General features: G+C 46.0%; 1 protein-coding gene across 1 annotated transcript in view; it reads left to right on the forward strand.

The window, feature by feature from the left end:
- The window catches only part of snd1 (staphylococcal nuclease and tudor domain containing 1), a 165,046-nt gene that overhangs the window by 134,973 nt on the left and 17,434 nt on the right, over nt 1-12,639 (forward strand). The window contains exons 19-21 of the mRNA XM_030113574.1: nt 7,693-7,816; nt 10,170-10,239; nt 11,984-12,097. Coding sequence (XP_029969434.1) covers nt 7,693-7,816; nt 10,170-10,239; nt 11,984-12,097 — 308 coding nt within the window. The remainder of the gene's footprint in view (nt 1-7,692; nt 7,817-10,169; nt 10,240-11,983; nt 12,098-12,639) is intronic.

The following is a 12,639-nucleotide window of genomic DNA, read 5'->3' on the forward strand; positions in this document are numbered from 1 at the left end:
GTCACATGGCGACACTTTTGCTTTTTAAGTACATAAAATAGACTATTTCTACAAACATCTGTGAAAGAACGTGATCTTCAGATTAGCTCCATATCACTGCGTAGAGCGCTTCATGGAGGGCTTCCAGGACCAAGCAGCTGCGCTCAGGCCTCACAAGCCCAATGACAAAGCGCCGTCTGCAGTGGGGTAAAGCGCGCCACCGCTGGACGAGAGAGCAGTGGAGACCCGTTCTCTGGAGCGACCGATCACACTTCTCTGTATTGCAATCTGATTGATGAGTCTGGGTTTGGCGCTTGCCAGGAAAACAATTCTTGTCTGACCGCATTGTGTACCAAGTGCAAAGCTTTTTGGAGGTGGGGATTATGACATTGGCTTGTTTTTGGGGAGTTGGGGCTCCGCCTTCAGTTCAAGGAAAAGGGATTAAGCTTATTTTTCAGCAACTAAGACTGGACTAAAACTTGTAAGCATGTTGAGTCCACACGGTTTCTGCCAGCCTACAGATTGTCGTATTGGGCCGTTTTCCTTCGCCTCGCTCGCGGCCTCCTCCCGATCTGAGCCTGGCCCCGACCGGCAAAACACACATTCTCCGCGCACCCCGAGCCTCAGCTGCGGCGCAGTTGGCGGTACATCCTGTCTAGTGCTTGTTTCCTGGCACCCATACAGACTCATAATGAGTGGAGTCGTCTCTCCCCCCCCCCCCCCCCCCCCCCCCCCCCCCCCCCCCCCCCCCAACCAGGTGCCACTTCGGCCACATTATTCACACTTCTACCTTTTACACACAGCAGCTGTTCATCACCTAATGATGCCGGGCCCGGCTAATGCCGGTGCGGGGAAGACGGAGAACAGTGCTCTCTCTGGCAAGAGTTCAATTCCCCTTTTTTTTTCTTCTTCTTCTTCCTGTCTCTTTATATGTAATTGTATTACTTTGAACTGGTGTGTTTCCATCTAAAGTGTTTCTTCAGTAATTAGACACAGTTCTACTTCTGTCTGATTCACTCTTCGTGCGCCGGCTGGTTCGTTACTCCGTGTTGATTTCAGCGCGGGAACACGAGCGTTACTATAGCATTTCATATTGATCAGGGTGAGCGGCCCGCTAATTGGATATCATGTCAAGGCAGCCAAGTGATGATTACTTTACAGAAAAGAGTGGAATTTTAAAAAGAAAAGAAAGAAAAGGATGTGCATGTAGAAGCACTTGTATGAACTATTTTTTTTGGGGGGGTGGAATTATCTTTCTCTGCCTCTGTAGGTTGAGATAATGAATTGCTCCACCAATACATTGTGACATTACTTTTTATTATTTCTATAGCATTTAAGGCTTTTTTTTTCTCTCTTTTTTTGTCTTCACTGTCAGTCTTGATTAAGCAACAATGCGAAGAAATGAATTGATTGTACTTTTCATTTAAAGACAAAAGAAACAAAGTCTTAATTGTGGCAATCATAAAACAAAAAAGATTGTCGCGAACAGTTTAATTGAATATTGTAATGTGGTTTTAACAGAGAATGGATTTAATTGCTTTACTGTTCTCCCAGTGTGTATGCAATCACATTCAAGCTAAAGCTGTGTGTAAGGCTTTATTAGTTTTCATTTTAAATTCAGCCTAATTGGAATGTATTGCTGAATAAATAGGAGAATCAGGCCGTGTATCTCTGTCAACGGGCCGCAAAAACAAATCTATGAGGTCTCCGCACCGAGCGCGGATCCTTGTCCATCTGTCTTTTATGTCTCATGTTTAATTTACCGGAAGTGTGTGGAAGGCCTTGTTGTGATGCCGTCCAGCCGTTTACCTCCGCCCAACAGAGCAGCCAAGCAGGTGAATAAAAGTTGCAGCAGGGGCCGCAGCTGATGCTGATGTTTTTTCTTCACTTTCCCAGCTCCCCGCCACTGCGGCAGATGCAATATTTAGAGGTCAGGCCATGCCTAGATGCCCGTTCCCCCCCTCCCAAGGCATTTATTATTAAATCAGATATGCAACTTAGCTTCGAAAAGGTCAGCTCACCTGTCGGTTCGAGCCGCCACGCTTTTGATCTTCAGGTGGAAGAGAGAGCGACTTTGTCCACATTTTTCACTGTTCTCCGAAGCCACTCATGTCGGCTTCTGGGTTTATTACATTAAACTCGGTGGCTGAATGACACTTTTCACAGTGGTGAGCCACTTACGGGTCCGACCGGGGTCCTATTCGAAATTGGCCAAATGCGCGCACATTTAGGGAGCGAGGGGCCTTCTTATGAGTATATTTGGACTCCTCACAATCAAATCAGGGCATTAGCCGCAGCCAGAGAGACTCGACAGGTGGCGGACCGAGGAACAGGGGAGACCGACGCTGAAAGGGAGCTACAGATGCTTTCTCTGTTTAGATTTTCACTGATGGCTTTTCCAATTACAGAAACAGTAATTCGCTGTAAAAGGCTCCAGACTGCTGGAAAGGGTAGCATGGAGGAGGGTAATTGCTGCTGGTGTGGGGGTATCACAGGAGATATAATCCATATCCTTCTCTAGTGGGAGTGGAGCAGCATTAGTCAAGCAAGAGGATCATTTCGTTGTTTTGTTTTTTTTTGTTTTTTTAACAGCGTTTTTTCCCCTCGATGCTCGGCAGGCGACACTTCTTTAAACATCGCTCAGAAATGGGAGGGAACGGCCTTTTCTCTTGTCTTCACTCCCTCCCTGTCACGCTCGGTCTTTGGAAACTGTACAAATATCCCCGGGTGGGTGCCGGCTCCTTTTCTGACCAACAACAGGGGGCAATAGACTCCGAACAGCTGTGTGTGTTTGCCAGCAGAGCGGGGCCTCCCCAGCCAGCGCGCCGTCCTCGAGCCCTGCTTTGTTGTTTGTCATTGCGTCCTTTTTTTTTTCGTCTTTTTTTTTTTTTTTTTTACCTTTTCAAGTGTTGCTTGGCTTTCCTGAAACGCAGCCATTCTTCCACCCCAGAGGAAGAATCCTGTCCAAACCTCATGCATATTTAACACTCCAAACTAACCGGTGAGGTAAAGCGGCAAAGCTCTGCTCAGCGGCCGTGAATCTCTCCGAGATCGGCGGACGACGCGCCGTCTTCTGCTGCGCGGAACACCATTTCGGTTTGACGTCTCTTCCCTCCCCATTCCATTAATTATAGTCAATTATTGCTAGGTTTGTGTTTCCGGATCCCCCCCCCCCCCCCCCCCCCCCCGCCCTCCTGGCAGGTGTCCTTTTCATAGATGCACTCCACTTTGACTCGTAATTCCCCTCATTCTCGTGAACCAGGAAATTAGAATGCTTTCATAAGCAACCGCCGCTCTCCCCGGCCTCAGCTTCTGTCATATTGTTATTATTTACCCTTCTGCGGTTTAATGGCTTGCGTAAACAACTTAATAGAATTCAGTGGAGCCTTTGGAGGCTCGGCGAAAGGCCGCTTGATTCCCTGTTTTCATTGGCTTTTTGTTCCCTCCCTCGTCTCCGCTCATCCACCATGTGCCACGAAATAATCACATACAATCATAACCAACCTGTAAAACCACTGTCTGTCTCCTTCCCCCCCTTTTTCCCCCCCCCCAACCCCTCTTGTCTCATCCTCCTCTTCTCCAATGGTTTCTTCTTTTAAAGTCTAATCCCTCCCTCGCTATGCACTGGGCATTCAGAATGTAATTATATATGATTTACAAACAGCTGCAGCCATAATGGTGTATAAACAAATTACAGAAGGAGAGAGAGAGAGAGAGAGAGAGAGAGGGAAAAACACAACAGCAATAAAAAGATGAAGACAGACAGAAATTGTTCCAGAATTGGAGACAGTCAGTGGTTTGGCTGCTTTTTGGATCATCGCGTTGGCTCGCTCCTCAACGCAAAATGAGCACTCACGCTTGACATGGCCCTAGCCCCTTCCGCACGCAGATATTGAGTTGTCTTTACGCCAGCATTAAGTAGGAATCTGCCTCCGTAATGCAGCGCAGTGTTCTCCACGCGCTTCCCCTCTCTCTAATGTGGCCGTTCCAACTCGTTCCGATTGTCTCCGGCGCTCTTGCGTGAGAATTCGCACCAGATGGCCGATTGTTTGTCTTTTTCTTTGTGCTCACCTGCAAAATGAAAGGGTTTTTTTTTTTTTTTCTTTTATTAAACTCTGCACCACTTCACCACTGATTGCATGGAAATTATAGTTAAAACTGGAGTCATTTGTTTGATTCCACGCCACAGATTAATACCATAATGTATGAACCTGCAATTAAAACACTAAATTTGTATTTATTCTGAATCCTTTGAATGGAGTGGATGGCAGCCCACCTGAGCCTTTTCTTCTATCCGTCAAAGCCAGGGACGATATATTTGGGTGTTTTTAATTGTTTCTCGCAGATCCACAGAAGCTCCTTCTTCCTGCCTCGTGTTTTCCATCTCACTCAGCGGGGCGTCAAAGGAGAAGCCTGTGTGTGAATCTGGAAACAAGGGGAAAAAAGAGACGGCTCACAGCCAACTGCAACCTGGTTAAATTGTCGTATTCAGTATTTCTCAGTTATGTGACTTCTATGGTTAATCTTTAGAAAAAAAATGTTCCAAATGATAGGGAAAACTCAATATTATCCAAAACTGAAATCAATATTAACCCAAAGACAAACCACAGCAATAATAGATAGACTATAAATTTGTTTCCCAATGATTATGACCCGGAATTGGCATCACTCTGTCATTGGACCCGGACATAGATTTATTGTTAAAGTGTGACCGGACTTGACTTTGAAGTAATTGGAGGGACTGTACGGGTCAGAGCAGATCATAAATCAGCTTATTAAAATTGGTGATCCATAACACTGCACTGTCGCTGGCCTTTGACTGCACAGCGCCATCAAGAGCCTATATACAGTCTCCTGTGCCTGTTTTAAGACCGCAGAGTGGGCCTTTAAAAGAGCTGTGGTCGAAAGCCGAGCCTGAAGTGTGATTATTAGCTTTACTTTTTCCATCCACTGTACCAGGCATGAGTACTCGAGCCTTAAACATGCTAAGGAGGGTTGACGTGACCAAAAGTTGACTGGAAAACTGCGTTTTTCTTCATCGCTACAGTTGGATCACCGACAATAGAGATACCACACTGCTCCCTGAGTCACAGTAAAAAAAAAACAAAAAAAAAACATGGAGCATCATTTACATGCACCGTGCATTCCCACTCCTATCAGACCCGGCTTATAGACCTGCCAGCTACCCCAAGATTAATCGGTCTCAATTTTGTTAGGAGGAAAATGTGGCTAACTGAAAAGACAATCCACACATTCAAATACATATAGTGGGAGTAATTTCATCACTGTGTTCACCAATATCATGCAGCCCAATGTGAATAATCTTCAAACTACTCTGGAGTCCACTTGCATGATTGAAATATTTTCAATTTGGTGCGCACTCCAACTTTTTTTTAAATTAGATTGATAAATGACGTGGATGGCTGCGAAGCTTTGTGCTTAATGGAGACATTTTTTAGAGTGCATTTTAAATTCATGTCCTCATTCCCCCTGCGTCCATCAGTAATGGGTGTCCGGTGAGGTGTCTGGACCCCCGACACACTCGTCCACATTCAATCCAAGCTTCCGGCTTTTCTCCCCCGCTCCCTCAGTTGCTTTGTACCCCCGCTCGGTGTGTTTTTCCTCCAAGTTTGACATCATGCAAATGAAGCCTTCCTGTCTGCTGCTGGTTGGCAGCTGCCTGCCTGCCTCAGCACAGATAACCGTGGGAAAACAGCATCATTATTTATATTTTCTTGTTCTCCAGCGGCATAAATAATATTAGGTGTTAATGACAACTCACAGCAGCAGCACAGACGTAGAAAGGTGTGTGTCTGCCTCCAAGCTGTTTGATAGTAACATGCATAGTAAGCACAACTCACTAATTTCGCTCTCAAACATGCTCAGAGTGCATCTATCTGCAAGGAAAAGCCGGTTAGTGGGGAAAAGCGTGATACAAGTTAGTGCAACACTGACAGCTCCAGTTGTGTTTTGTACCAGAAAATATGATGAAAATTGACTTCATGTTGTGATTGTAGTTAATTCCGGGTGAAGTTGTTTGGTTCAGTGAAAATAGAGACATTTTCCATGGCCTACACTCTGCGGCACGACAAAAAAAAAAACAAAAAAATCTTTAAACATAAAGGTTATAATGGCACTTTTTCACCATTCTAGCCAACGCAATATGCAATCGGGCTGTATGTGACCCCTGAACTGAAAAGTTTGACACTCTTGCTTTAAAATGTATGGTTCCTGCATAAATAAGGCAATTGTTGCAAAGCTGTAGGCGGTACTGTCATTAAAAATATATATATTTATTTATATGCACTTAGTATCTGGATACCCGCTCGTAACATTGTTCAAATGTTTTTTTGAAAGCATATTTTATTTTCGCTTTTCTCGCTCCCTCGCTTGATTCTGGCCCTCCAGCCTACAAACCTCCTCCAGGTGGCGGATCGGTTAAAGCGGCCTCTAAGAATAACGCCGCGGAAATTCACACGGGCCACTTTACTAAACTAGCTGCCGTAATTGCCTCCGCGCTCTTCATCGGGCCTCTACACACAGCCACTCGCAGACATGCGTGCGTAAACATTCCTGTCCCGCACAAACAAACACCGCACATAGCACACAAACAGCAGAAAAGTGTCTCTCGTGGGGCATGTGCGACCGATCGGTGCAAATTAGGACCGCCACTTAGCCGCAGTCACTGGGATCCATGCAGCAGCAACTCGGCTAAGGTCCTGCGACCAGCGCCGTATCGACACATACATGCTCCCTTTGAAGCCTCCATAATAGGTCTGTTGCTCGGGATATAATGGCTTGATAGGCCATCAAGGGGGGAAGCTGCCTGGTTTTACTCAAAGCTCTATTTGCATTAGCTGCACAGTGCTAATAGCGGCAAAAAAAACAAAAAAAAAACAAGATAAGGTGGGTTATAATGTCGGTTTTAGAGGGTTAAGATGACTCTGACGTCTTTTGAACCCTACCGTTAGAACTCAGCTGTTAATATCATTGTTCTTCCTTCAAAGTTGAAGGTATTTTTTTTTTCCCCTCTCTGTCTTCTCGAGATCGATTATTTTTACTCAAGCAAATGAAGAACCCTCTTTCAGGCATTAATTCAATTCGACTCAAATTTAAGGGTTATTATGCTGCAGCAGGCAATAAAGTAATTAATTAAAATCATAACAAAAGGCACAGCAATTATTTGCACTGACGGGCCCCTTTTCGGTTACAAGCAGCCCTGAGAGAGCGAGCGGGGAGGCAGCCCGGCAGTGCTCGAGAAGCACAGTCATACTCCGCAAAGTTACGTCAGGCTCGGCTTCATTTGTATTCGTACATTTATTTACTACCTCTGCATGGGGTTAGATACAAGTGTTTGCAGTCTCGGCCGTAGCCGGCGGACCCAGCCCTCTGTCAATCACATGCGGCCGGGCCAACATGCAAATGAAAGCAAAGTGCTCTCACCTCTGCAGGGACAACTCTCTGCGGAGAATTAAATGGAAATTTAGATCCGCTTCAGACATCAGGGTTGAGCGTTCTCAGCGGCTCGCCGACGCAGAGTGGGGGGGAGCTCGGGTTTTTAAATGGCGGTTTAATGAGAGGAAAGACAGCAACGCGTCAGTGTCAGAGGAGCAGCAGAACGAGCCGCGGCCACGTAATGAAATGTAACAAAGTCTCTGATCACGCTGGAAATGTGAATTGAATTAGCGCTCTTACACATGTCTGTTTCCACAGGAGCGCAGTTAGAGACTCTGATGGAGACCATGAGAGCAGAGATCGCCGCCCAGCCTCCCGTGGAAGGGTCTTTCTCCGCACGCCGAGGGGACTACTGCATAGCCAAGTTTGCTGATGGAGAATGGTAAGAGACCTTCACAGGAGCTCGGATCAGGTGTGATTCATCCATAATGAACCCGATTTCTTTTCTACTCTCATACATGTTGATCTGACTCATCCAACAGGAAGACATGAAAGAGATTTTGACCTTACGTGTTTTACAATGTAATGTTTTTTCACAGTTATTAAGAGATAATTTAATAAACACAAACTAAACTCCGGAGTCAAAGTCCTCTTCCATTTCGCGGGGCCCGTATTACTCACTACATGCTCCGCTCCGGTGCCGATTTATCAGCAGAAGCTCCAAGGACAGGATCGGATTGTAGCATCCTTACCTGCAGGCGCGTGATCTATCAGCATTGGGAAAATGTTCCGCAGCCGCCGAGAAACGGGGCTTTCTGTTGAGGTTCACATACACTGGCATGTTTCACTTATCTCCCCCTCGGAAATACGTGACATTTCATTTTTACCTTGTATCTATTTAAGCCTGCGATGCGTTGACTCCAGACACCCACAGGGTGTAATTAGCTCTCTGCCACTGCTTTGGCCCTTTTAGAATCAGCAGTCGCTTGACAGTGGGACACACACACACACGCGCGCGCACACACACACACACGCACACCCCTCTTCATCTAGTTTCTTCGCTGGATGTTGGAATTTTACAGATGGTCATGGGGACAGATAGAAGTCACAGTGATCGCGGGAGGGAGAGCGGCTCTGTCAAGAAAGGTGACAGTGGAGGGGGGGAAAAAAGATTCAGTGGCTGATTAAAAACCAAATGTTCACCTCGCACAGGTGCTGTCCTTTCTCTCTGCCTCCCATCCTTCCTTCTGTCTTCCTGTCTGGGTTTTTGGGGGGTAAAATGAAAGTTATTTTTATAGTGCAAATCGGCCAATAGTAGTCGCAGAATTATACAATTTCTTTACCGAGTCAAGAAATAGAAATGAAAGAAATGAAGGGCCTTTAACTGAGCGCCTTGCATGGCAGCTGCCTCCACCGGCGTGTGAATATGTGATTAACAATGTAAAGCACATCGGGAGCCGCTCACACGGCGGAAAAAAACGCTTTGTAAGTGAAATCCAATCACCACTCAGCTTGATCACTCTTAAATTTGTGAACTTCTCCGGTTTCAATTGGAGGAACTGCTCTGATCCTTCCAACTTTGAGTCATAATGGAAAAAGTAAGACGCCTAAGAATGGAAGTGTTAGAAAGTGAAGATGTGTTGGGAGAAGAAGTGGAAAGTCATGATCAAATACTACTCTCCCTGCAAAGTTTGAGCAGTGCGAACCGTCCATCCGCTGTAATCCTTTACCTTCTCCAGCTCCAAGTGGGCAGCGGGAGATTTCAGTCTCTCTTTAAGCCACCTTTATATTATTCAACAAGCTAATTATGTCCCTGTTTGCATTGTTCTTTGTCCATATCTTAGTATTCTGTGACGCATGTGGAACGTCGGCTCATTTTATTAGGGGGCTAATTAGAAATTTGTCTCCTTTCAAGGCTTCTCAGAACGCCACAGAGAATAGAAAAGAGGAAAATAACTCGGCTCCGTCTTCGTCGCTCACTCAGTCCGTCCGTCTCGCCGTCGTTCAGTCTTTGCTGTTCCTTACGTCTCCCTGTTAATCACTTATTTAGTTTTACCTTTGTTCCCTTGTCTCTTCCTTTGCTCGTGTGAGCCTAATTATTTGGCTTCTTCCCTCGCCGTCCTTGGTCGTCGGCCAACTTGTCTCCGTCGCTCCTGTTTGTTTGGAGTTGAGAGTCGAGTTGAAGTGATGGTCAGAAGAGGAGACGCACTGAAGAAAACAGGCTGGAATTCAGAAAAGGGCTTTAGCCATTACTCAGGCACTTTATGTCGTGTATGTGCTTTTTTTTCCTTTTTTTTTTTTTTTTTTTTTTTTTTTCGCTATTTAATTTGTCACTGATGGGCATGCCCTTCAAGTTTATTTTCTCTCAAAAACAGATTGCCAAATATGCTCCGAAATCGAACGTCACAAAGTGAAACTTCTGGCTTCTTGTGATTACCACTAATGCACTGCAGTTATTCGCTACGAGGCACAAGAATAGGTTCGAATTTTTAGTCTTTTATTGCGAAGAGGCCTCGGTGCAATTTTCACAGCACTGCCACGTCCTGATGGACCCTCCCTCCCTCCCCCGCCGTCCCTCCCCGGGCCGGCTCGCTCGCCCTCTCGCTGCTCCTCTTTCCCCGATCACAACAGACAGATCCTCCAACACCTTCTCCCCAGGGAAATAAGCATTGAATCATTTACTCATCTCCTTTTCCTCTTGTGCCCCCTGTCTTCATCTCTTTCTCCCTCTGCTTCACCCCCCCACCCTCCCCTATCTCTCTCTCCCCCCCCCAATTATTCCTTTGCTGCTGCAGGTACAGAGCCCGGGTGGAGAAAGTTGAGTCGCCAGCAAAGGTCCACGTCTTCTACATTGACTATGGCAATGTGAGTACGTGTGATTATGAGTGTCTGCGAGCCGGGAAAGTGTCTGAATGTTGCGTGGCCTTCATTAAAACGTAGCGCTGTGGGCGAACTCTCAGCAAATCTCACCAAGACGGATTCCTCTCTCAAAAAAAAAAACGAAAAACAAAAAACTAGCATTCCAGTCGCCACTTCTTTGCTCAGTTTCATGTTGAAAGAAGTCTTTATGTATCCTTTCAGGCCGAATTGAGTGCTCACTTGTTTGTTTTCACTTTATTGTTTATAATTGGAAAGACCGGGTGTATTGTTTCTTAATCATGAGACAAAGAGAGCTCCCACTCTCCGCGATGACGAAGGCACCGCATCTGCGATGGAGCTATTGTGTCCCTGCCCACATGCGCACGCATGCTTGCATCACCGTGCGGCTCATACAGCCGCCACCATCCCCCCCCCCCCCCCCCCTCTCCCACCCCGCGGGAGATTTCCCATGATGCAGTGGAGCAGCGCAGTGTGTGACTGACCTCAGAGCAGGGGACAGATCGAGGTTTGGGCTGGCAGACGCGATGCGTCCTGGCATGTTGCTGAAAGTGTGATTCTCCGAGGCCGACCTGGCGCAGGAAAGGAGGAAAAAAAAGAAAAAAAAAAGAAAAGTCAAGCTGATATCTACCTCATTCTTTGCAGTTTTGCGTCATTTCAGGTTGAGTCAGTCTGGCCCTGATTTCATGCGCCGGTGTCGGGAGCTATTAGTTGGGGATATTGCTACCTCTCCCAGGTGCGGGTCACTTCTTGAATTATTATGCGATCATTAGCAAACACAGCAGAGCACTTTTGTCATTTCATTTTTAAAGCCCACATTTACAGTGCTGTCAGAGACTAATATGGCGTCGATAAATCTTAAGGTTTTACCCATAATAAACGTTCATGGTATTCTCTGTCTAGACTGTACAGTCCAATGAACACATTAACCTAAGATATGGGGGGGTTATTAAATTAACTTCACACTTTAAACGGCTGTATTTGCCTGACTTTCCTCCACGGTGCTGCCTCTGGTCACCGCTGATTGCTCTTTCTTCTTATATCTGTCAGGATATATCAACTCCATCGCTTTCTAGGATACATTTCTCAGAAAGTTAATTGCAGTTTGGAAACTTGTGGAGCGAGCAGGTATTTGTATCGATGCCGAAAATGCACGCACGCATTGAAGCCGAATGTTTCGTAATCTTTTGTGGACTCGGTATGTATGTGAGAGAATCGAGTTCAGTAAAAGGTTTGAAAATTATTTCAGTGACTTATACAATTATGCCGCTTTGTGCTGCAAAATGGCATCTGCCCTTCTTTCACAGTCGGAAGCTTTTATTGTTAAAGCAGCATACAGATGGCAGAATAGATTAGGAATAAAGGGAAAAATAGAAGTACGGAGTGCGCGGCACAGAATGCATCTGCAGCCTGTGTAGGAGGTGAGCTTTGTTTGAGACTGTCCTCCACTCGCAGAGGCTTTGTGTTTGAGAGATGCATGCTGTTATGCCACAAAATCCTAAAGTAAACAGTGATTACAAGCTTTCAGCAGCACATCTCCTTTTTTTTTTAATGCATCTGTCTTAAGTGAGCTAGCCAGACTGTATCCAGACTCCAAGCTGTATTTACAGCCGAAGACGAATGTCTCCGTCAAAGTCGCTCGAAGTTTTAGTCTGATTGTAACAATTGATTGGGGTTTTTTTTTTTGTTTTGTTGTTGTTGTTGTTGTTGCCCTTCTGGCATCCTCCCTCAGAGAGAAGTTGTGTCATCCACCCATCTGGCCGCGATGCCTCCCGCCTTCAGCACCAGGACCCTGCCAGCACAGGCCACCGAGTATGCCTTCGCCTTCATCCAGGTCCCGCAGGACGTAAGTGCGCGCCGCCGAGATATGTGTCGCCGCTGTGAAAGCCTGAAAATTAACTCGGAGATACTGGGTCTCATTTTCCTGCCAGCCTTTGAAAGTTTGACTTTCCTGGCAAGACATGAAAACAGTCTGAGTTTCCCTTATCATCCCGGGCGATAAGTCCGAACCCGACAGACAGACAGGGTCGAGTTTCCATCGCAGAATTATGCTCATACATAATACATGTTTGACAGAGCGGACTGTAACGCCGAGGCATTGATAAGACGGTCGACTTACTAGCTGAGACAGTTTAATATTTGAAACAATAACTCAAAAACACCTGCAGTTTGTTTGTCATTGACCAGCTCTCGCCGTCCAATAGCAAAGAAGCACTGACTTTTTCTTCTTCTTCTTTTTTTTTTTTAGATGCACTCTCACACTAATCTTCTTGTTTACATCCACGATTGTTTACTCAGCCTTGTGTGTGTTTTTCCTTCGTGTGTGTGTGTGAGGCTGGCTGTGTTTTTTAAGTGTCACTGGGTCAAGCTGTTGGTAGCGTCCTCGGC

The sequence above is a fragment of the Salarias fasciatus genome, chromosome 17, assembly GCF_902148845.1.
Source record: "Salarias fasciatus chromosome 17, fSalaFa1.1, whole genome shotgun sequence".
NCBI lineage: Eukaryota > Metazoa > Chordata > Actinopteri > Blenniiformes > Blenniidae > Salarias > Salarias fasciatus.